Here is a 25632-nt window from a genome sequence, read left to right as displayed (position 1 = left end):
ATGATCACCCTGCTATTCCTGCTCGTGGTGGGAGCCCAGGCCCAGCACGGGGCCGAGTGGACCTACTCAGGTAAGGCCCACCCCAGGGGCAGCGCCCACTTCTCAAGGGTGAAGCCTGGTCAGTCAGGGGCGACCACGTACGACAACTGTGTACGGTGCTGTTGGGGGTTCCGCATCTTGGGCTGGGGGAGACCTCGGTTAGGGAGAGGAGGACAGAGTTCTCCCCATGCTTTTCCACTCCTGGTGCTGGCTTGACAGCCCACTCAGTGCTTCTGACAGCAAAGCCATTTGCACTCTCTGTGTAGATAAAAAATAAAGTGGTTATATGGAGTGAAGTAAGTCAGAAAGAGAAAGACAAATACTGTATATTAACACATGTGTATTGTATCTAGAAAGATGGTACTGATGAACCTATTTGTAGGACAGCAAGGGGGATTCCCTGGTGGCTCAGACGGTAAAGAATCTGCCTGCAATGATGGAGACCCGGGTTCAGTCCCTGGGTTGGGAAGATCCCCTGGAGAAAGGAATGGCTGCCCACTCCAGTATTCTTGCCTGGAGGATTCCATGGACAGAGGAGCCTGGCTGGCTATAGTCCATGGGGTCACAAAGAGTTGGACATGACTGAGCGACTATCACTTTCACTTCAGTAGAGATGCCAGCATAGAAAACAGATTTTTGGACACAGGAAGGGGAAGAAGAGCGTGGGAGGAATTGAGAGAATAGCATGGAAACAAACACATTACCATGGGTAAAACACATTGCCAGTGGGAATTTCTGTATGACTCAGGGAGCTCAATCCAGTGCTCTGTGACAACCTAGAGGGGTGGGATAGCGTGATGGGAGGGCGGTTCAGGAAGGAGGTAACATATGAATGCATGTGTACTAAGTCACTTCAGTCATGTCTGATTCATGGACTGTAGCCCACCAGGCTCCTCTGTTCATGGGATTCTCCAGGCAAGAATATTAGAGTGGACAGCCAGGCCTTCCTGCAGGGGATCTTCCCAACCCAGGAATCAAACCTGTGTCTTTTATGTCTCCTGCATTAGCAGGCAGGTTCTTTACTACTAGCATCCCTGAGAAGCCCAGACATATGTATTGCTGTAGCTGATTCATGTTGATGTATGGCAGAAACCAACCCAGTATTGTAAAGCAATTATCCTCCAACAGGAAAAAAAAAAAAGTGGTTGAAGGGAGTTCCCTGCAGTCCCACCGAGAATGTGTGGGGTTTGCAAGAACTTTCTTATTGGAAATTCCATGATACACAGTTTATCTAGAATGACTCAATGTGCCGAGAACCAAGTGACCACTACACGGCCTCCGGGCTGGTCTCTCTCCCTTGCCTAGCCCTGCTGAGGCCCCAGATTCACACCTTGAGTCCCACTTACAGGACATGAAGTGGAAAAAAAAACTCTGGTGTTTACCACAGGCCCACATGTGAGCCAAAGAGAGGAAGATTGTGGGGTTCAGATAAGAAATACCTCTTCTGCGTGGCAGGAGCAAAAGCACCTGCCTGGCCCTCCTCCTTTATGTCCTGGAGGGAGGCATGGGGCCCAAGAGGATGCTCACGGCTGCTGGAGTCAGGAGCAAGCAGGTTTTGAAACTGTTCTCTGCACAGTCCACCCTGGCCTCAGATACTGGGGAGAGTGTCCACCTAGGGTGTCCTGTTAAGGGCAGCAGAGTTAGGGACATCATGGGAAGGCTCAGGAAGTCTAGCAGCAGAGGGCAGGACAGCCAACTGACCAATTATTCTGTCTGACCCAGAGGATCCCTCCCTGGCTCAGCGCCATGAGACCCCAGGTTTCTGCTTGGGCAGGCCCATAGATGCTGAGGGTGGTTGTAGGGTAAGGACAAGCGAGGATTCCCACAGTGCAGACTGTCCCTCTCAGCTCAGCACAGCCTGAGACTGTGGCCTTCTGGAAGCACCAGGAGTACAGGAAAGCTACTGCAAATACCTCTTGGAAACACTTGAGAAACCCCTATGCTGGCAAAAAGCCATTTGGCCCATGAAGGGGCTGTGCTCAAGACATTTGGCCTTGGGACTTCCCTGGGGTCCAGTGGTTAAGACTCTGCACTTCTAATGCAGAGAGCAGGGGTTCGATCCCTGGTCCCAAGACCTTAGATCCTGCATGCCAGGCACGGAGCAAAAAGAAAAAAAAAATTCTGACTTTGATGCTTGCATCTGCCTCTAGGAAAGACTTGCCTACAATTTGGTGTGTATTATTGAATAGTGAGGAGCAGAGGAGAAATAAAGAATTGACTTTTTATTGAACCAGGAAACTATAAGAGGCCCAGATATGATCATCTTACTCAAAATAACCTGTGGATGACACAGCGGCCCACTGAGGGGGAAAGAGAGCTGGAGTCCCTGTTGCAAACGGGTGAGACCAGACTCCTCAACTGTTTGCAGGCTGAATAACCCAGTACAAAGACTTGCTTTTTTTTGTTTTTTGTTTTTAAATTTTTTGGCTGTCCACACAGCGTGTGGGATCTCAATTCCCAGTCCAGGTATCTAACTGTGGAAGTGCACAGTCTTAACCACTAGACTATCAGGGAATTCCTATGATGACTTGCTTTTATCACTCTTTTCTGTGATTAGTAACTACCTTTAAAAAGATAAATTTCCTTTCTTTGACATTTTTTCAACTAATTAGTCTAGGTCATCCTTGAACCTGATGCTTCGTTTCTTGCCTTGAATCCACAGTGTAGGCACCCAGGTGGTCTTTACAATACTGGGAACCAGTGAAGGGGGGTTGGGAAAGAAAAGAGGTGGGAAGGTCCTGCCGGTAGGGTGTAGATGGGGCTTTGATAGTGTTGAGGGCCAGGAAAGGAAACTGCCACTTAGAAGAAGTGAGGAAAAGCCCTTAAAAGTAACACAGGAAGGCCAAGGCCAAGGAGCCCTCAGGACCATTTATCATCTGTGTGCCAAGTTCCTTTAGTCAGGTCCGACTTTTTGTGAGCTCATGAACTGTAGCCCACAGGCTCCTCTGTCCATGGGATTCTCCAGGCAAGAACACTGGAGTGGGTTGCCATGCCCTCCTTCAGGGGATCTTCCCAACCCAGGGATCGAACCTGTGTCTCTTTTATCTCCTGCATTGGCAGGAGGGTTCTTTACCACTAGCACCATAGCCAGATCCCATATTCATCAGCTGACAGTCACTCAAAGGAAAAACCAAAGCTAGGTCTTAAAGATAGCCATTGCTTTCAAAATAATAAGTCATGTTCTCAGGGCCACTGGTTGCAACAGAAAAATTAGGAACCAGCCGCGAAGCCCTCCAGGGTCTGTGAAACTGATTTAGAAGCCCTTCCTGCCTCTTTGGGCTTCCCGGATAGCTCAGTGGTAAAGAATCCATCTGCCATTGCAGGAGATGCAGGTTTGATCCCTGGGTCAGGAAGATCCCCTGGAGAAGGAAATGGCAAGCCACTCCAATATTCTTGCCTGGGAAATCCCAGGTTCAGAGGAGCCTGGCAGGCTACAGTCCATGGGGTCACAAAAAGTTGGATGCAACTGAACAACTAAACAACAACAACCCGCCTCCTGGAGGCCCTGCTCTGCTTTCTGGAAGGCAGGCCTCCGGCCTTGACCTCAACCTCTGCTGGCCTCCCTGGCCAGGCCCTGCTGTGAGCTACCAGCTCTGGCCTCTATACTGGGTGAAGTGCCCACAGAGAGGGCCCGGCTGGGCAGCACCTCTCACTGTGATCCCCTTGGCTCTCTCCCATGTCAGAGGGGGTGCTGGACGAAAAACACTGGTGGCTGGAGTACCCGGACTGTGGGGGAACAAGACAGTCGCCCATTGACCTGCAGATGAAGAAAGTTCGGTACAACCCTTCCCTGAGGGCTCTGAATCTCACAGGCTACGGACTCCGGCAAGGGGAGTTCCCCATGACCAACAACGGCCACACGGGTAAGGATGGGCGACAGACCGGCTTCTGTCCCTGGGGGAAGTGGGCAGTGGGGGAGGCTGGCAAGGCTGCCCAGAGCTGGACACACAGAGCTGCAGAGTGTGGCCTGGGGGCTGCAGGTGTTGAGTCCTGGCACTTCATCCCGGGTCGCGCAGCAGCTGTCTGTAGACTCGGTTCCCCACTCACCCCTTCATTCCACACTGGCCTCTCTCCAAGCCCATTCTGACCCAACCAGCGGAAATTCAGCAGACAGACAGGCGACGCAGTGAAGCTGCAGGGCCCACTGTGTGTTCTGTTGATCTGTGCCCTGGTTTGATTGGCCACGTTTTCTATGTGTGAAGGTCAGACAGGAAAGGCTGGGTGTTGGGGCCCCCCTATTTTAGAAGCCCAGACTGGACACTTATAAAATCCGGCTATACCTTGGCACACATCTTTCTCATTTTCACCAAGTGGGTTCGTCTCCTCCAAGCCTCAAGACAAGCCCAGAGGGAGGTATTTTTTAGGCTGAAACCAGGGACTTTGAGAATCTAAGGGACTTCCAGTCATACAGTCTCTAATGGTCGAGCTGGACACAGTCCCCAGATGTCTGATTCCTCCACTGTGTCCTCCTTGGAAACATCCCTTTCTACTCCCATTACTGTCCATTTGCATAGGCTTATGGAGGGTAGGGTCATAGGACTCAGATTCCCTCTTTGCTCTATTGAGAAAATAAAACCCATTGCTCTTCATGTGGCTGGTGAAGGTAGCAGCCCTCAGATACCTATGATTTAGATCACTGACCTCCACAAATAATTCATGAAAGCGTCATTTTATCACGAATGTCAAGATCCTGCTTCCAACATCACTCTCTGAAGCATCTGGGAGGTTGGCAGAAGAGTGGGACCTTTTCAGACTGGCTTCTTTCCCCTGTGTTGTGCTGTGCTTTGTCACTCAGTCGTGTCCGACTCTTTGCGACCCCATGGACTGCAGCCCACCAGGCTCCTCTGTCCATGGGATTCTCCAGGCAAGAATACTGGAGTGGGCTGCCATGCCCTCCTCCAGGGGATCTTCCCAACCCAGGGATCTAACCGGGGTCTCCTGCATTGCAGGCAGATTCTTTGCCAGTTGAGTTACCAGGGAAGCCCTTCTTTCACCTAGTCATACGCATTGAAGGTTCCTCTGTGTCTTTTCACAACTTGATAGCTCCTTTCTTTTTTAGCATTGGATAATATTTCATTGTCTGGATGCACCAAAGTTCAGTTACCCATTCACCAACTTAAGGGCATCTTGGCTGCTTCCAAGATTTAGCAATAAGGATAAAGCTGCTATTAACATCGATGAACACCAATGTGTAGATGTTTGTGTGGACATAAGGTTTCCACTCATTTGGGAAAACAGCGAGGAGCATGTTTGCTGGATTGTATGGTAAGAGTATGTTTAGTTTTGTAAGAAACTGCTCATCTCTCTTCCAAAGTGGCTGCACCATGTTGCATTCCCACCAGCAATGCATGAGTGTTCCTCTTGCTCCACATCCTTGCCAGCATTTGGTGTTGTCAGTGTTCTGGATTTTGGTTATACTCATAGGTGTGTAGTGGCATCTCATGGTTGGTTTAATTTGTATTTCCTTGATGAACTGTGCTGTGGAGCATCTTTTCATATGTGTATTTGCCATCTGTGTATCTTCTTTGGGTAGGTATCTGTTATGGTCTCTGGGTTATCTGTCTTCTTATTGTTGAATTTTAAGGGTTCATTGTCTATTTTGGGTGGCAGTTCTTTATCAGATGTGTCTTGTACAAATATTTCTTCCCAGTCTATGGCTTGTTGTCTACTTCTCTTGATGCTCTCTTTTGCAGAAGTTTTAAATTGTAATTGAGCCCAGCTTATCAATTCTTTCTTTCATGAATTGCATCTTTGCTGTTGAATCTAAAAAGGTACCATACCCAAAGTTATCTGGATTTTCTCCCATGTTATCTTCTAAGAATTTCATAGTTTTGTACATTACATTTAGGTCTGTGATCTATTTTGCATTAATTTTGGTGAAGCGTATAAGGTCTTTATCTAGATTTTTTTTTTTTTTTTGCATGTGGATGTCTAGTTGTTCCAGCACCATTTGTTGAAGAAACTCTCTTTGCTCCATTGTATCACCTTTGCCATAGGCTTCCCTGGTGGCTCAGTGGTAAAGAATCCACCTGCCAATTCAGGAGATGAAGGTTCGATTCCTGGGTCGGGAAGATCCCCTGGAGAAGGAAATGAAAATCCACTCCAATATTCTTGCTTGGGAAATCTCATGGACAGAGGAGCTGGGCAGACTACAGTTCATGGGGCTCACAAAGAATCAGACACGACTCACCAAGTAAAGAACAATAACAACATCACCTTTGCTACTTGGTTAAAGATCAGTTGAATATATTTATGGGGGTCTATTTCTGGGCTTTCTTTTCGGTTCACCGATCTATTTATGTATTCTTCCACCAAGACCACAATGCATTGATTATTGTAGCTTTTTTTTCCCCTGGCCTTGTGGAGAGGCGTGTGGGATCTTAGTTCACGACCAGGAATTGAACCCATGCCCCCTGCAGTGGAAGTGCAGAGTCCTAACCACTGAACCACCAGGGAAGTCCCCACTGTAGCTTTTTAGTAAGCCTTTAAAAAAAATTAATTAATTTATTTGGCTGGACTGGGTCTTAGTTGCTGCATGTGGGATCTAGTTCGCTGACTAGGGATCAAACCCGGGCTCCTAGATGGGGAGTATAGCGTCTTAGCTACTGGACCACCAGATGTCCCTACTGAAGCTCTACAGTAAGTCTTAAAGTTGGGCATCATTGGTGTTCCAACTTTATTCCCCTCCTTCAACACTGTGTCAGCTATCCTGGGCCTTTGGCTTCTCCATGTGAATGTCAGAATTAGTTTGTTGACATCCACAAGATAACCTATTGGGGTTTTGATTGGGACCACACTGAGTCTCTAGGTCACATTGAGAAGAACTGACATCTGGACAATAGTGAGTCTTCCTATCCAGTAATATGTACTACCTCTCCATTTTTTTAGTTATTCTGTGACTCCTTTCATCAGAATTTTTCAGTTTTCCTCATATAGATCTTGTATATAATTCGTTAGCTTTATACCTAATTATTTAATTGGGAGGGAGTGCTAATGTAAATGATACTGTGGGGTTTTTGTGGCTTACACCACAGAATCTTATTTTCTCACTGTTGTGGAGAGTAGAAGTCCAAGATCAAGTGTCTCAAGGTTAGTTTCTTTTTCGAGGCCTTTCTCATTGATTTGTAGATGGTCAATGGGATTGTGTTCTTAATTTTAAATTCTGCTTTATATGTCTATTTTATGTTTATATCCTTCCATTTTTATTATTAGAATACAGATATAAAATTACATTTTAACAAAAAGAAATCGAAAACACACTTGGATGTTGAGAGAAAGTGCTGCAAAAGTTTCTAAAGCTTATTTTCTTCTTTTCAAAAAAACCCAGTTATTTATTTATTTATTTGGCTGCACCAGGTCTTGGTTGCAGCGTGCAAGATCTTCAGTCGCTGCTTGTGGGATCTACTTCCCAGACCAGGGATTGAACCCCGAGGCCCCCTGCATTGGGAGCATAGACCACCAGGGAAGTCCTTCTAAAACTTGCTTTCAGTTTCTCTATTTTGTTGTAGACATGAGCACAGAAAATGCTCAGATCATGTGGTTTTTCTGGGCTGATAAGAATCTGGTTAAATTAGTTCCAAACAAAGAAGAGTAAGTTCTGGAAGTTAAATCAATTGTCAGAATCCGGAAGGTTCAGCAAATTGATTTTGGGGAGGACGGCTAGTTGGCCTTACCTTTTCAAAAGCACAGTGATAAGCCCAGAGTGCTGCCATTTTTCAATCGGGCCTGTGCGATCCCGTTGATACAGCTTGAGAACTGAGACATTCTGTCTGCAGGGGATTGTGTTTCTGGGGAAACATGCTTATCGGGATCTCTGTTACGGCTCCGGTGGTACTAACTGTCCTCAGCTCTGCAGTCTCTGGACACAGAAAACTGAATGCCTTCTTGGATAAACTCTTCCATTTTTCTCATGGGAGCACTGACTTTGAGGCTGGCCACATTTTAAGCACTAAACACAAAACACCTGTTCTGCCAAAGGGCATGTAAAACCTCAGAGGCCAGATTCCTGCCTTCTGGCATATTATGAAGCTGTCATCACGGCTTCCTGCTGCTTCTGGAAGGGAAGAAGGGGGCATTTGACAGATATCAAATTGCTAATTTGGGGGCTTTTTGGCCACACCTTGAGAAGTGTGGAATCTAATTGCTTGACCAGGGATCCAACCCATGCCCCCTGCATGGGAAGTACAGAGTCTTAACCACTGGACCACTAGGGAAGTCCTCAAAGATCTCATATATGCTCGTTAAGAAATGTGCTTGCTTATAACTATAATCAATGACTTTAAATAGAAAAACCTTGTTAATAAGACAGATGCTGACTGTCCCTTTCCAAGTCCTAAGTTATACTCTCATAGATATTTTTCTTGGTCACTTTTGGGGTCACTCTGCATGTCTCCCTTTTGCCTGACTCATTCCAAAATATAGAGATTTCTCTGAGGCCTAAGCCAGTGGAATAAACAAGACAGCTGTCTGACCAGAGTGACTTCCCTGTAGAAAGTCTGTAGGGCCCAAGGCATGAGTTAGCTAGAAGACTGAGCCATTTTCCTGTCGGCAAGAACCTAACATTTGAAACTGTTGATGATTACATCAAATTCAATCCCGTGCTGAGAGTCTGCGTGTTCTCTGACATGCCGCAGAATTTGATCTCTTGTCTTCTGAAAACAAGTTGAGGCCTAAAGTGATGATGTCCTGTCCAGGCCTGGTTCTGCCTGGACCTATGAACTGAGTGACTGCAAATCTTTCTACCTCCCTGGGTTGGCTCTTTGGTCCATAAAATAAAAGGACTTCTCTAGGGGTCCAGTAGTTAAGAATCGGCCTGCAAATGCAGGGGACACAGGTTTGATCCCTGATCTGGGAAGATTCCACAAGCCACGGGACAGCTAAGCCCAAGCACCACAACTACTGAGCCTGTGCTCTAGAACCCAGGAGCTACAGCTATTGAAGCCCACATGCCCTAGAGCCTGTGCTCCACAACAAGAGATGCCACCATAATGAGAAGCCAGCACACCACAACTAGAGAAAGCCTGAGCAGCAATGAAGACCCAGAGCAGTTCAACAACAAAAAAAGTGTTGAAACCCTCAGGGGTGCTCCCTTCTATGCAGCGGGATGGGTTGTTAGTTGGGCTGGTTCTAGAAGTCAACGTGGGATGAAGATTTTAACCACATCGTGGAAAAGATAATGACCTCAATTCAGCCTTCCAGGGTATTCACCTCAGGTAGTAAAAGTAACGGAGAAGGCGATGGCACCCTACTCCAGTACTCTTGCTTGGAAAATCCCATAGATGGAGGAGCCTTGTAGGCTGCAGTCCATGGGATCGCTAAGAGTTGGACACGACTGAGCGACTTCACTTTCACGCATTGGAGAAATAAATGGCAACCCACTCCAGTGTTCTTGCCTGGAGAATCCCAGGGACAGGGGAGCCTGGTGGGCTGCCGTCTATGGAGTCGCACAGAGTTGGACACGACTGAAGCAACTTAGCTTAGCAATAAAAGTAATCAAAACTGTCCCAAGAGGCCCCACTTCCTGTTCCCTACCCTGTGGGCAAATTCCAAAACTGGCCACAGGTGAAGAGTGGAGGCTTCCACACTCACTAGCCCTATTTTTTCAGGGATAATCAGTTGGACCTGCCCTTTGGTGTCCTGCCCCTGACCTGCTGGTCCTGAGTGGGAAGGTGTGTGCCCTGGGATAAGTGCCTGTCCAGCCCAGCTCAGGGCCTGGTCCGCAACTGGCCCTGTGTGCCAGTGCCTCCTCCGCGGGGGTCACCCTGCCCATGGCAATCCAGGTCTGTCTATAGCACCAGCTTGCTCCAGGAGTGGGCAGGTGAGCAGGGTCGCTGCCTCACCTTCGGGCCTGCCCTGTCCCCGCCCATCCGCACACTCCCCGCCCCTCGTCTTCTCTTCTAGTACAGATCAGCCTGCCGTCCACCATGCGCATGACGACCTCCGACGGCACGCAGTACTTAGCCAAGCAGATGCACTTCCACTGGGGCGGAGCATCCTCGGAGATCAGCGGCTCTGAGCACACTGTGAATGGGATGCGATACGTAATTGAGGTACCTTCAGGCTCCTCTTTCTTTCAAACCCCATAGTCATGTTTGTGTTACTGTCTTTTTAAAAAATATTTATTTACTTATTGGCTGTCCTGGGTCTTTGCTGCTGCGAGGGCTTTTCTCTAGTCTGCCACCCCATGGACTGCAGCCCGCCACGCTCCTCTGTCCATGTGATTTCCCAGGCAAGAATATTGGAGTGGGTTGCCACTTCCTCCTGCAGGATATCTTCCCAACCCAGGGATCAAACCCAGGTCTCCTGTGTTTGATCGGCAGGTGGATTCTTTACCACTGAGCCACCTGGGAAGCCCTGTTTTAAAAAATATTTATTTATTTTATTTTTGACTGTCCAGATCTTCATTGCTGCTAGGCCTTTTCTCTAGTTGCAGTGGTTGGGCTTCTCACTGCGGTGGCTTCTTTTGTGGAGCACGACTGTAGAGCCTCAGACTTCCATAGTTGTGGCGTGTGGGCTCAGTAATTGCAGCTCCCAGCTCTAGCGCATAGGCTCAGTTGTTGCGGAACAGAGGCTTAGTTTGCTCCTCAGCATGTGGGATCTTCTCAGATCAGGGATCAAACCCAGGTTTCCTGCATTGGAGGCAGATTCTTTACTACTGAACCACCAGGGAAGCCCTGTTTAACTTATTATTACTATTATTTTTTGGTGGCTCTTGCTGCTTCTAGGCTTTCTCTAGTTGCAGTGAGTGGGGGCTACTCTCTAGTCATGCTGCACGGGATTCTTATTGCGGTGGCTTCTCTTGTTGTGGAGCTCAGGCTCTCAGGTGTGCAGGCTTCAGCAGCTGTGCTGCACCGGCTGAGTTGCCCCTTGGCACGTGGGATATTCCCGGACCAGGGATTGAACTGGTGTCCCCTGCATTGCAAAGCAGATTCTTAACCATTGGACTACCAGGGAAGCCCTACTTTTCTCACTAAAAGAGCCAAAAACACTTTGTGCAGTGGTGAGTAAGGTCACCCTGAGGTTAAATTTATTTTTCATTCACTCACCACTAATCACTGCTCTGTGCTGGGGGTTCTGGATGGGTCCCCTCCTTCACGAAGTCAGCCCAAAGCAGGAGTATACAGCCCACAGAGTGGGGCAAGCCCTCTTTAGTTTCAGCTGGATTTCTGTGTGGTAGATTTGCTAGTTTCCTCTCTTGCTTAGGATGGGTGCGTGCCAAGTCGCTTTAGTCATGTCTGACTCTTTGCAACCCCATGGATCATAGCCTGACAGGTTCCTCTATACACAGGATTTTCCAGGCAAGAATACTGGAGTGGGTTGCCATGCCCTCCTCTAGGGGATCTTCCCGGCCCAGGGATTGAACTTATGTATTTTAAGGCTCCTGCCTTGGCAAGCGGGTTCTTTACCACTAGTGCTACCTAGGAGGCTTCATAAAGAAAGCCTATTGGATTCTACTTCAAAACAGAGACCTGATGAGACACTACCTGAAAAGATGTGGCTAGTGAGGATTATTCGGAGAAGGCGATGGCACCCCAATCCAGTACTTTTGCCTGGAAAATCCCATGGATGGAGGAGCCTGGTAGGCTGCAGTCCATGGGGTCACTAGAGTCGGACACGACTGAGTGACTTCACTTTCACTTTTCACTTTCATGCATTGGAGAAGGAAATGGCAACCCACTCCAGTGTTCTTGCCTGGAGAATCCCAGGGACAGGGGAGCCTGGTGGGCTGTCTATGGGGTCACACAGAGTTGGACACGACTGAAGCAACTTAGCAGCAGCAGCAGCAGCAGTGAGGATTATTACTGCTTCGGATGACCATGGGTTTACAGTGGCCTCCTGAGGTAAGGGGGCATATGCCCACTCTAGGGAGACCTCAGGAGAACCTCGTGGCCTCATATGATCTCCTGGAACTCTGCCAGCTTGTCTGCCTGGGGGAAGGTGAATTGCCATCTCCCCATAAGAGATGCAGGTTTGATCCCTGGGTCAAGAAGATCCCCTGGAGGAGGGCATGGCAACCCACTCCAGTATTCTTGCCTGGAGAATCCCATGGACAGAGGAGCCTGGCGGGCTACCGTCTGTGGTGTCACAGAGAGTCAGACGTGACTGAAGCAACTTAGCACACAGCACACATAATCCCACTCATGTTCTTTGCATTCTTGGAGAATTTTCTGGTCTTTTTTTTTTTTAGGGTCAAAATTTTAATTTAAACTTGATTCACATATTTTATACATTATTCTTTTTTATTGATATATATATTATTGAAGTATAGCTGATTTACAATGTTTCAGGTGTACAGCAAGAAGATTCAGTTATACATATATACATATATTATTTTTCATATTTTTTCCCATTGTAGGTCATTACAAGATATTGACTGTAGTTCCCTGTGCTATACAGTAAACTTTTGTTGCTTGTTGTGTATCTGTTTTTTTAAAATTAGAAATCTAGCACTTATTCTTACTAAGCAAACAAGTGGTATACATTATTTTTTTTTATTGAGTACAGGCTATGCAAATTAAGCTGTTTTAATAATTATTGGACATGTTCATTACTTTGCAAATATAAAGAAAAATCAGCTAATACAAACAATACAAGCCTGCATTAACCAGGGCTTCTCCCCATGAACATTTCTCAGCCCTCTCCTCATGTCCTTCTCAGAACTTTCTGGTCTTAGATCTTGTAGCCCAGATGGAGGGAGATGGTGGTCAGCAGTGTTTGTCGGTCAAGCAGAGGCGCCAGATGAAGCATCTTTTTTTTCATTTTCCTCCTTTCCTGAAAACCTGAAGCATTTGAAGATTATGGGAATTGCCCTTGACTTGCCCTGATAGCTGAGCCTGTAAAGAATCTGCCTGCAATGCAGGAGACCCTGGATTGATTTCTAGGTTGAGAAGATCCACTGGAGAAGGGATAGGCTATCTACTCCAGTATTCTTGGGCTTCCCTGGTGGCTCAGTTGCTAAAGAATCCACCTGCCATGCTGATGACCTCAGTTCAATCCCTGGGTTGGGAAGATCCCCTGGAGAAGGGAAAGGCTACTCACTCCAGTATTCTGGCCTGGAGAATTCCATGGACTGTGTAGTCCATGGGGTTGAAAAGAGTCAGACACAACTGAGCGACTTTCACTCTGTTTCTTGCTTCCACAGATTCACGTCGTCCACTACAATTCTAAATACGACAGCTATGAGGAAGCCCAGAAAGAGCCGGATGGTTTGGCTGTGCTGGCGGCCCTGGTTGAGGTAGGCTGAACCTACACACTCGAAGTTATAAACTGGTGTCAAAATAAGTGTTAAGTGTAGACAAAGGGTTTTCCTACTTGTCTCTCCTCATGTATTCCCGATCTCACAGTTCTTGGAAACAGTGACTTGATAAAAGATTTACTCTTTTAAAGAAAAATATTTGTCTACTTAGCTGGTCTTAGTCGTGGCATGAAGGATCTTTGTCCCTTATTGCAGCATGCAGCATCTTTAATTGAGACATGTGGGATCTAGTTCCCTGATCGGGGATCAAACCTGGGCCCACTATATTGGGAGTGTGGAGTCTTAACCACCGGACCATCGGGGAAGTCCCTGAAAGACCTACTCTTTCCCCAGTCCTTGCTCACAGTTACTGAGGTGCCTCTGGGTCACCAACCTCAAAGACGTTGGATGATCTGGACAAGCTGAGTTAGAAGAGCTGATCTCAGAGGGGCTGACTTGATAGAAATTGATCTGAGGACATGAGAAAGCCTGCGCCCCAGTAGACAGAGGCCACATCTCTGCATTCCTCACAAAGTCTGGAAGGTGGGACTTATGTCTAGGCAGCAAGAAACGGTCAGTGAATACGATCCCCTCCCAAAACAAGTATTATATTAGCTTCCCTGGTGGTTCAGCTGGTAAAAAAACCACCTGCCAATGCAGGAGACACAAGAGACATGGGTTCAACCCCTGGGTCAGGAAGATTGCCTGGAGAAGGAAATGACAACCATCTCTAGTATACTTGCCTGGAAAATTCCATGGACGGAGAAGCCTGGCAGGCTAAATTCCATGGGGTCACAAAGAGCTGGACACGACTGAACAGAGCACATCAAAAACAAGCATATCAGTGCTCTGGAAATGGACCAAAGACAGGAACAAGGTAAAGAACTTACGTATGATAAATGGTGAGAATTTTGAGTAAGAACAATGGGAGTTTGTGGGCTTCTTGCCTGGCATTCTTTCCATCTGCTAACTTGGTCAGTAAGTAATCCTAAAGGAAATCAAACCTAAATAGTCATTGGAAGGACTGATGCTGAAGCTGAAGCTCCAACACTTTGGCCGCTTGATGGGAAGAACTGATTCGCTGTAAAAGACCCTGATGTTGGGAAAGATTGAAGACAGGAGGAGAAGGGGACAACAGAGGACAGGATGGTTGGATGGCATCACCGACTCAATGGACATGAGTATAAGCAGACTCCGGGAGATGGAGAAGGACAGGGGAGCCTGGCGTGCTTCAATCCATTGGGTCGCAAAGAGTCGGACACAACTTAGCAACTGAACAACAACAATTTGGTCAGCAAGGTAGTTTCATCAGGGCAGATGAACAGGAAAACCAGCAGCTTCACTGCCTGGTACAGGGATTCATTAGATTTGAAGTAGAAACTGAAAACCCATGCCCGAGGGGCATTGCTGATAAAAGTAGCAAACAACAGAAAAGACAGAAAACAAGGAAAACTCACAGCTTTGGGAGTCTGTCACGTCCTAACTGAGGTGAGTGGCAAGGGGCAGGCAATCAGAAATCTAACTGGGAGATCCTGAAAATGAGAGAGCCATAGAGAGCTTGTATCGGCTTCCCAAGAAGGCCTGATGGAATGTGAAAGCTGAGTCTAACTTGGTAACTGGCTGACCTTTGAATGTGCTTCTCAACCCACACACAGATTCATCAGTTTGGGCTCCTGGGGTTTGAGCACAACCTCTACTAAAATCACTGAGTGACTGTAAAATTGTGCTGACCATAGATGGTCTAGGCTAAAAAAATAAAAATAAGACTTAAGACCTGAGCAGATTCATCAGCTGCTACACAGTACTATGGACACATATTCTACAGATAAAGCCCAGGCAAGTCACTGAATACTTACATGAACAACAACAAAAACTCCACAGGATAGTTTTTAAAAATCAGAATTTATATGAGCTACCATATATTATCTAAAATGTCTAGTAATCAAGGAAAAAGTTCAGCATGCAAATAGGAAAATGTGATCTGTATTTAGGAGAAAATGCTCAGTTGTGTCCAACTCTTTGCAACCCCATGGACTGTAGCCCTCCAGGCTCCTCCGTCCCTGGAATTTTCTAGGCAAAAATACTAGAATGGGTTGCCATGCCCTCCTCCAGGGGATCTTCCTGCCTGGGGATCAAACCCAAGTTTCTTGTGTCTCCTGCATTGGCAGGTGGATTGTTTACCACTGCGCCACCTGGGATACTCTCTAGCACAAACTGATGTGAGTTGCACATTGAAGTCACTAGAGCAACCATTAATAACTTAAAATGGTTAAATGGTACACTGAAAGTATTTGTTTAACATGAAAGGTAGCTAGAAGAACAGAGAAAGAGATGACACATTTAGAAAACAGATAAACGACAGTCAAAAATCCAAGAAAGGGGGTTGGGAGGAAGGAGGGGGATGGATGTATGGGAGAGAGTAACATGGAAACTTACATTACCATATGTAAAATAGATAGCCAATTGGAATTTGCTGTATGACTCAGGGAACTCATACTGGGGCTCTGTAACAATCTAGAGAGGTGGGGTGGGGAGGAAGGTGGGAAGGAGGGTAAAGATGGAGGGGACATACATATACATATGGATGACTCATGTTGATGTTTGGCAGAAACCAACACAATTCTGTAAAGCAATTATCCTTCAATTAAAAAATAAATTTAAGATTAGAAAAAGAAGAAATCCAAGAAAGTCTGAATTTTCACCCAGTGGAAGAATGGATCAGCATCACTGACTGAAAAGAACCATTGTTCATAGACCTTTTTCACCAAAAGTAACCTTCCTGTCTTCTAAAAAGTAAACACTCATTCAAAAAATAGAGGATGTCAGAGGTCAGCATTGGAGCAGTTTTGCTTTGGACATCTGGCTCTTGTCCATCCAGTCAAAAGTCCTGAGGATGAAGAAGGGAGCACTTGAGACCAAGCCCCCTGATCATAATGCATCTGGGGGCCTCCCTGGTGGTCCAGCAGTTAAGACCCTACATTTTCCCTACAGGGGGTATGGGCTTGATCCCTGGTCAGGGAACTAAGATTCTGCATGCTGTGTGGCAGTGGCTAAAAACAAAAACAAAAAACCCACAATGAATCTGACTGTGGCTGACAATGCCCAAAACAAGGTCACTGGGGATATTTTAACAGTGACTTTGGCCATTCCATGAGGATATCACCAGATACTGCCAAGAAGGTCTTTTTCCAGGAAGCTGCCTAAGTGCTCCATATCTTGTCTTTCTGGAAGAAACTGGTGAGCCAAGGCAGTTGGTGCAAAGAACCGCCAGACTGTCTCCCCGGATGCCTCCTTGCCCTCATAGCTCTGCACCACCAGCCAGGATACCGAACAGCTGAATTAAGGGAGATAGTACCAGATGGAGGACCCACCTCTCTTAGGTTAACTGCTCCATGTTTCCCCTGCAGGTAAAGGATTATGCTGAAAATACTTACTACAGCAACTTCATTTCTCACCTGGAGGACATCAGGTATGCAGGTAAGAGAAACCAACAGAAGGTGCACCAGGGCAGAGGAATGAGCCTGAGTGTGATGGAGACGGGGGGCAGGGAAGAGTCACGGGTGGGCAGGGTTGCAGATAAGCTTTCCAGGGGACACTTAGCTCCCTGTGCAAGGTCTCTGGCTCCAGCAGTTCCCGTGGCTGGCTCACGCTGTACACACCTCTGGGAGACCCGTTCATAAACTACCTGTCGATTTCCATGACTGGGACGTCTGGATGGCCAGAGTTCCATGAATGAGGGATATTTTCAGTTAAGTCACCCTCACCTCTGGCCCCAGCTGGTAGTGATGATCCTGGTCCTTAGACAGAGATGAGCTCCTTGGTTTCTAGTTGAGAAGAGTCTCAAGAGTGAAGCCTCTTGTCATGGTGTCTGTGAATGCAGACACGGGGCTGGTCTCCCTTCTCTCTGCCTCCAGAAGGCAGGGTTCTTATCAGAACATTTGCCCACTCCCATGATCAACTCTTGACTTTAAGCTGTTACCATGTCTGCTGCAGCCTTGGTTCTGGGCATCTTACTTTGCCCCATATACCAGCCTCCAGTTCCCTGACCTCAGTCCTCACCCTCTCCAGCAATCTCCTGACCTCCAAGTCATGGGCCTCCACGTTTTGACTACTAGTCACGCTTCTTGCCTCTCAGTTCTCTTTACCTGGCTTGGATGCCACGGACCATCATTCTGATACACCCATGCAAATGCCCTCCATCCCTCCACAAACTTACCTGATAAAGCCCTATGCCAACTTCTACTTTCTCAGACTCTGTAGCCAAACAGCCTATAGGGAATGTGCCTGAGAGAAACACAGATATTTCTAACTGGTATTACTTTCATTCCTAGCTAAAATATAAACAAGTACTAACACTGCTCAGAAATCCTAAAATCCCAGAGGAGTCTCTGGGCATTTTCTTTTCCCCTCTCATAATGATTGTATCACCTTTTCTCCTCTCTCCTGAAGCACCCCCTCCCTGGCTCCAGCTTCTCCCCTGAAGGGGATGCCTGACCTCCCACTTCATGGAGAAGGTAGCCAGTTACTCACTCATCTTCTTAACTTGGCAGTCCTGTGGTTAAGACTCCCAATTTCCACTGCAGGGAGCACAGGTTCAACCCCTGTTCAGGGAAGTAAGATCCTGCATGCCATGCAGTGCAACCAGAAAAAAAAAAAAAAAACTTAGAAATTTTTTGCCTGCTCATTGGGCTATGCACTACTAGACTTCACAGCCTTGGTTAAACAAACCTGTTTATGTATATATCACAATGATATCCTCTTTGCCATTAAAAAAATGCAGAAGTGCTCAGGGAAAAACACATAGTTCCTGCCTCATGCAGCATCTTTCGTTGCAGCATGTGGGATCTAGTTCCCTGACCAGGGATCGAACCCAGACCCCCTGCATTGACAGCACGGAGTCTTAGCCACTGGACCACCAGGGAACTCCCATGAGTGTCCCCTGTCTATAGACAGGTGCATATCCCGCCAGGGCCACCCAGCCAGAGGAGGTATTTGAGTGGGTTTCTCCCCAAAGTCTTTGCTCTTAACCCTTTCCAGGAAGCAGTACACTGGGTGATGTTTCCCAATGATCAGGTTCTAAGTTCTTCTGCTTAAATCAGGAGATTTAAAGATGGTGAGATATGAGCCAGAGCTGACCTCTCAAGGGGCAGCAGTGGTCCCTGACTTTGCTTCTCATCCCCTCTATAAGGACAAAGCACAGTTCTGAGGGGCCTTGACATTCAGGACATGCTACCTGGGGACCTCCGCTACTACTACAGCTACTTGGGGTCACTCACCACTCCTCCCTGTACAGAAAACGTCCACTGGTTTGTGGTAGCAGATACTGTCAAGCTCTCTAAGGCACAGGTAATGTACAAGATTGCGTTAATATCCAAGTCTCTCCTTTCCATGGCCTGATCAACAAGAGCATTCCCCTAAATCCTATCTTATGCCAATACCTGGGCTCCTATAGTGTTTTCTATGTCCAGGGCTGTAGTGCCTCACCTCTGTCACCATGGGTGATCTTACTAGTGCTGTGCTGTGGCAGAAACGGGCCAACAGGCATCAGAGAATCCAAGAAATCTATAGGCAATGCAACAATAACAAAAAAACACTGGGACCTGATCCAAATCATAGGAGAAAATTTGCATAGTGAAGGCAAATATTTACTGAGTGCCGCTCTCACCAGTATTACATGTGCAAACTCCATGTCCTTATGGGGCTACAGTCTAACCTCACAAATAACTTTATGCAAGAAGGACAGCTTCAGATTTAGCCCTTTACCACCTAAAAATGTCTGTAGCCCTTTGAGGGGAAGAGCTGTATCAATCGTCTTTTGTCCTTAAGCCTAGCACGGGCACATAAGTATTTGTTGAGTTAAATAAAGGACAGATGTTACTGAGGTTGCAAAGCAAACCTTCTGGGTTCCTCAGAAGTGAATATTTCTCTTTTTAAATTTTCCATTTCCCTATTTCAGGAAAAAGTGCAAAGACCCCTTATTCTTATACCAACATGTAAAAACATTGCCAACCAGGTTGAAAGTGCCCTAAGATACCTAACAAAAGTCAATGTTAGTTATCTACGAAAAATGCACCTTAAATTCAGATCTAGAAGAATTTCTACAAATAAAGTTATCTGAGAGGACCTCAATTTAAAAAAAAAATCACAAAATACCAAGAAAAAGGCACTATGAGTATCAGCAGAATTAGACCTACAAAGATTTCAGATATTGTAATTATCAGCCAATTAATATAAAGTATGTTTAATATTATAAAGAATGCATAATATCTATAATTAAACATATTTGATATGTTTAATATGTACAAGAGTTTGAAATACAAGGAAAGATCAAAGTATAAAAATGACCAAGTCAACTTGAAAAAATGTAAATTGTTAATTTCTAGAAATGAAAAGATAGTACCTGAAATTAGTAATCCAACAAATGAGTTTAATAGCATGTAGGACAAGTTCAAGAAAGAATTAGTAAGCTGGAAGACAGAGCTGAGACAATTATGCGAAATGCAGCATAAAGAGAAAAAGCGGTAGAAATATGAAAAAATAGAGAGGTATAGAGAAAATTCTAGAAAGATCTGAAAAATGTCAAGTTGAAATTATAGTGGGAGAAGAGAGATGGCATAGAGAAGAGGAATAATTTAAGAAATGTTGACTGACAATTTTCCAGAGGGTTGAAAGTCACCATGTTATACAATAAGGAAGCCCAATGAGTCAATGAAAACAAAAAGAAGCCCACACTAAACACATCACAGTGAAGCCACAAGCTATCAAAGCAGAGAAGATTTAAATATCAGCCAAAGAGAAAAGATGATTAGACTGAGCGTTAATTCAATGCAGTAACAATGAAAGTCAGGAAGCAGTGCAACAGCTTTTTCAGAGCACTGAGAGAAATGAGTAGCTTACCTAGAGTTGTACGGCAGCAAAAACGTCTCTCAAGAATGTAGACGAGGGACTTCCCTGGCGGTCCAGTGGTTAAGACTCTGCCTGCCAGTGCAGGGGACACAGGTTCAATCCCTGGATTCAGAGGACCCCACATGCCTCACAGCAATTCAACCAGTGCGCCACAACTACTGAGCCTGTGAACCTAGAGACTGTGCTCCACAGCAAGAGAAGCCACTGTGCTGAGACGCCCTCCCACCACAACCAAGTGTAGCCCCCACCGGCCACAACTAGAGAAGGCCTGAGTGCAGCAGTTAAGACCCAGCACAGCAAAACTAAATAAATAAATAGAATTTACTCTAAAAGAAAAGGTAGACAAAAACACAGGCATTTTCAGAAAAACAGAAATTGAGCTTACTACTTGGTATGTCTCTGTTTGCTTCTTTCTTTTCTGCTATCGGCTAAATACCTGTAGTAAAAGATTGAAAGATATTGTCAGAAGAATGACTGGGTGGATGAATGCCAAGGCACATAGTGCCCAGAACCGCTTCAGGATTTGAGATCTTCTTTATCAGAGTTATATAAATCCAAGCGCTGGTTCAACTGTTAACTAACTTAAAAAAAAAGTTACCCAGTGCCTCTCCTCTCATTAATTCCTTTCATGTTGCTGGCAGATTGAGAAGCTAGAGAATTCCTTATTGAATCACCAGAACGAGACCATCCAAAATGGTTACCGCAGCACTCAGCCCCTGAACCACAGAGTGGTGGAAGCCAACTTCATGTCTCACCCTCATCAGGGTGAGTGAGATCAACTCTCGTTTGTTCTTTGCCATGTGCGATGATAGTTTCCTGTTTTCCTCCTTCTCTGGGTGAGCCCATCTCTTCTGGCCACAGTAAGGGAAGGGGAGTCACCCAAACCTCAGGGGGCACAGGTGGACCAATTAGAACGGGGCTTGGGTGAAGAGGATGACTCATTTTCCCAGTCCAGAAAGTGGTACTACTGAGTAGGACAGAGAGGGTGATGAGAATGAACCAGCTCCGGAATATCACCTAGTATTGGCCAGAGACAGTGGGAGAAGCAAGATGTCAGGAACATAAGATGTTCCCATAGAGTGTCGGCGCAAGTTAACCTCATCATATCCAACTCAGATATTTCCCCCACACTTCTATCTTGGTCTGCATTACAAACCCATCCTCAACTCCTCCCATAAATTCCCTCAAGGTGAAGTTAACTAGACCACATAATGCTTATTACCTTTTCTTGGGGATCAAACTGGGGATGGATTAGCCACCAAATGGCCTTTGAGCCTTGCAGGTGGCTCAGTGGTAAAGAAACTGCCTGCCGATATAGGAGAAGCACAAGATGCAGATTAGATCCCTGGGTCAGGAAGATCCCCTGGAGGAGGAAATGGCAACCCACTCCAGTATCTTTGCCTGGGAAATCTCACAGACAGAGGAGCCTGGTGGGCTATACAGTCCATGGGGTCACAAAGAGTTGGACACTTCTGGATGCACACAGGTGAAGCTGCAGATTCCAGGATGCTGGAAGCAGGCATAAGTGGTCCAGTTTCCCCTGGACCTTCCAGTCCAGGAGGTGGGGCTTCTACTGTGTCAGTTTGACTTACCTCATTTCTGTGGTCACAGGAATGTAAATATTCTGCAATTTCCCATCTTTATTTTGTCCAGTTCTCTGTAAAGTGGTGGTGAACTACACACATTCCCTGAATTCATTGTCTTTACAGTATATTCCTATTAACCATTCCTGAGGACTTTATTGAAGTAGGAAATGGCAATCCATTCCAGTATTCTTGCCTGGAAAATTCCATGGATGCCTTTATATTCTTTAATAAATAGACCTGGTCTCCAGTCAATATTACCCTATCTCTACATGTACCTTGCAAAAGTTAAAAATTTCCGTACATACCCCCCAGCACAATAAAGCTCCATTTATAGTTTTCTCCCCATCTCTCCTGGTTCATTTATTGTTTTCCATTGTATAAGTTTGCTCCTTTCATACAATACTAACAGGAAAAATGACACCACCTATAGTTTTAATTTCCCCATATTATACTTTATACGATATTGTTGTTGTTCAGTCACTAAGTCATGTCTGACTCTTTGCAACCCCATGGATTGCAGCATGCCAGGCTTCCCTGTCCTTCACCATCTCCCAGAGCTTGTTCAAACGTGTCCATTGAGTTAGTGATACCATCCAACCATCTCATCTCTGTCTCCACCTTCTCTTTTTGCCCTCAATCTTTCCCAGCATCAGGGTCTTTTCCAGTGAGTCGGCTCTTTTCATCAGGTGGCCAGAGTATTGGATATTAACAGTCACAATTTCTTTTTCTAAAGGATGACACCCTCCTAAACAGGTCCAATCACTAGCAGACTAAACAAAGGGCGCTTAGACCCATTGATCTGTCTCCTTGTTCTAATTTTGCTATGCTCCCTGTTTAACATTTTATGCTATTCTTGCAACAAGCACAGATTGTATCATTCTCCTTAGGCCACTTCTCAAATGCTCTTTCCATTGCAGCAGGGCAGGAGTGTCATTCCAATGTACCCTCATGAGCGACCTCAGAGGTTCTAATAACCACTTCTTAGTCCAGAACGTCCCATCTTGCAGTATGTTATTTCGGCCCTCACTTCTGAGACTTGCTATTTAGGAGGAGTACACCAACTCCCAGGCTTCCCTGGTGGCTCAGTAGTAAAGAATCCTCCTGCCAATGCAGGAGACTTGGGTTCCATCCCTGGTTTGGGAAGATCCCTGGATAAGGAAATGGCACCCTGATCCAGTACTCTTGCCTGGAAAATCCCAGGGACAGAGGAGCCTGGCAGGTTACAGTCCATGGGGTCACAAAGAGTCGGACATGACTTAGCAACTAATGACAGCGATAACAATAGCAACAACATACCAACTCCCAGGAGGTAGAAAGAGGGCTTCCTCCCAACCCCAGCCAAGGGATCTGAACAATGCCCTTCCTTTACTGAGAAGAGAACAGAGAATTGGGCATCATCTCACTCCAACTTTACTCAGACCCAGACTTCTATGTTGGAGAAGGCAATTGCACCCCACTCCAGTACTCTTGCCTGGAAAAATCCCATGGACGGAAGAGCCTGGTAGGCTGCAGTCCATGGGGTCGCTAAGTCTGGCACGATTGAGCGACTTCACTTTCACTTTTCACTTTCATGCATTGGAGAAGGAAATGGCAACCCACTCCAGTGTTCTTACCTGGAGAATCCCAGGGACAGAGGAGCCTGGTGGGCTGCCAACTATGGGGTTGCGCAGAGTTGGACATGACTGAAGCGACTTAGCAGCAGATTTCTATGTAGCAACCCAACTGTACAATCCACATGATATTTCATAGTTCTATAGTATCCATACCAGATCGGTTAATATGATCAACTCATCAGAGATGAATGACCTGAGAAACAAAGATCAGTTATAAACACAGGAGAATAGCAAAATCAGCCCTCTTGCAACTTATTTGTTAGAAAACACCTATGTATTCTAAAGTAAAGGCTACTGAGCTTCACATGAAAACCAAGGATCAAGGGTTGAGCCATCTTCGACATGTCACCCCTTGGATTCTGGCAGCTTACAAGCCTAAATTCAGACATAGCAAGGATGCCTGAAGCCAATGGGATGGGAACATGGAAGGCATATGAAAGAATCAAAAATATTTCTCCTAAATATACATGTAGGGTGTGGTATCTGGCTGTCCTGTGTCCCCTGTTTTCCTGAATCTCTTCGAAGTTCTGACTTTTTCCTGTTAACTCTTTTTATAGAACACACTTTAGGCTCCAACCTCCACTTTTATCTAAACAACATTGACCAAAACCTTGAGTACCTGAGAAGATTTATTGAACAGAAGATAACAAAGAGAAAAAAAGAAAGGTATGGCCTTGAAGAGTGAGCCCTGCCTTCTGTTCAAGAAGCCCTGGGTGTCCAGATCATACCATTTCTACCGAGGCAGCTGCTTAATTTACGATTAAAACAGGAGAAACCATCATCCATGAACGGAAGTGAGATGGCTTAAATGCATGAGAAGGGTTTGAGCGAGATGATACCAATGGGAATTGACTGGAATAGAAATTTAACTACCCTCCTCTCGAATCACATACATTGATTTGTCTTAATTAGAAATCAACCTGAAATTCTGATAGCATTTAGATGAAATAAAATAACTTTGGAAATTTGTTATTTAGAAACTTCTCTTTTCTATTCCTTTGTGCCATTTCAAATATCGTTTTTTTGCTCTATCCGGAGGGACCCAGGTGATGGGGTAGAAATGAAGGTGGGAGGGATTTCCAGCTTTTTTCAAAAGTTCCCACTGACGTTATTGAAAGGTTAAAAATGAAAGTTTCCAATCAACAACTGATATTTTTATAACTTTTATGAAAACTGTAAGTACTATTGTTTGTTTGTATTATTACTGTTAACTTATGCTTCCAACTTTTCACTATTACAACAATGCAGAGTAGGAATTTGGCTGTGCTCAGTCACTTCAGTCGTGTCCGACTCCCTGCAACCCTATGGACCACTGCCCGCCAGGCTCCTCTGTCCATGGGATTCTCCAGGCAAGAATACTAGAGTGGGTTGCCATTTCCTTCTCCAGTGGTAAAGTGTGAAGTGAGTGAAGTGAAGTCGCTCAGTCGTGTCTGACTCTTTGCGACCCCATGGACTGTAGCCTACCAGGCTCCTCTGTCCATGGGATTTTCCAGGCAAGAGTGCTGGAGTGGTTTGCCATTTCCTTCTCCAGGAATTTGGCTGAGTTTAGCTTAAAAAACCTGACTTCCCTGGTGTCTCAGACCAGGGAAGAATTCACCTGCTACACAGGAGAACTGGGTTCAATCCCCGGGTTGGGAAGATCCCCTGGAGAAGGGCATGGCAACCCACTCCAGTGTTCTTGAAACTAAAAAAATAAACCCAACACAACAACAACAAAAGCCAAAAACACCCAAGGAAAAAAGTAAAATGGTTTCAGGTGATATTAATTTGGGCTAATGTTATTTCTCTAGATTGTCATTGCGAACATTTTAAAAACTATCTGCATTGGCATGGAGTCTTTACCACTACACCACCTGGGAAGCCTTTTTAAACTAAATTGCTGTCTATTTTGTGATCCAAAAGTTTTGTCCTGGGAGGGAGCTGGGAGGACAGAGGGCACATTGCATCCTAGTGACAGCAGAAAGTGTGGTTCTTTAAAAAGCCACAGAAACAGCCTCCTGCTGTCAGTGAGAAGAAAGCCACTTGGCCAACCACCCCCTTCAGGGGCAAGCCTGGGTCCCCCAGGAGCGGAAGCTGGGAGGACCCCCTTTACAGGCTCTGCGATTTCAGAATTCCAAAACTGGTTTCCATGAGTTCGTGGTTCTCGAGAGAAGTTTTGAAAAACAAAATATCCCTTAGAAACAGCCCCTTAGTTGTTCCATGGTGCTCTCAGTGGACGTTCCTCTTCAAGAGTGCCGGGAATTTCCCCAGAGGC

The 25632-nt window shown here is 45.9% G+C and overlaps 1 protein-coding gene across 1 annotated transcript; it reads left to right on the top strand.

The window, feature by feature from the left end:
* On the top strand, window positions 1–24358 carry CA6 (carbonic anhydrase 6). The gene is made up of 8 exons (XM_055583600.1): window positions 1–70; window positions 3723–3902; window positions 9940–10088; window positions 13181–13273; window positions 16681–16750; window positions 18462–18619; window positions 20821–20944; window positions 23936–24358. Exons 1-8 carry the CDS (start codon window positions 1–3, stop codon window positions 24061–24063), a joined length of 972 nt encoding a protein of 323 aa, XP_055439575.1. The 3' UTR covers window positions 24064–24358.
* The last annotated feature ends 1274 nt before the right edge of the window (window positions 24359–25632 follow it).

Source organism: Bubalus kerabau, chromosome 5, assembly GCF_029407905.1.
Source record: "Bubalus kerabau isolate K-KA32 ecotype Philippines breed swamp buffalo chromosome 5, PCC_UOA_SB_1v2, whole genome shotgun sequence".
Classification (NCBI taxonomy): domain Eukaryota; kingdom Metazoa; phylum Chordata; class Mammalia; order Artiodactyla; family Bovidae; genus Bubalus; species Bubalus kerabau.
This window is presented reverse-complemented; position numbering and strand designations above follow the sequence as displayed.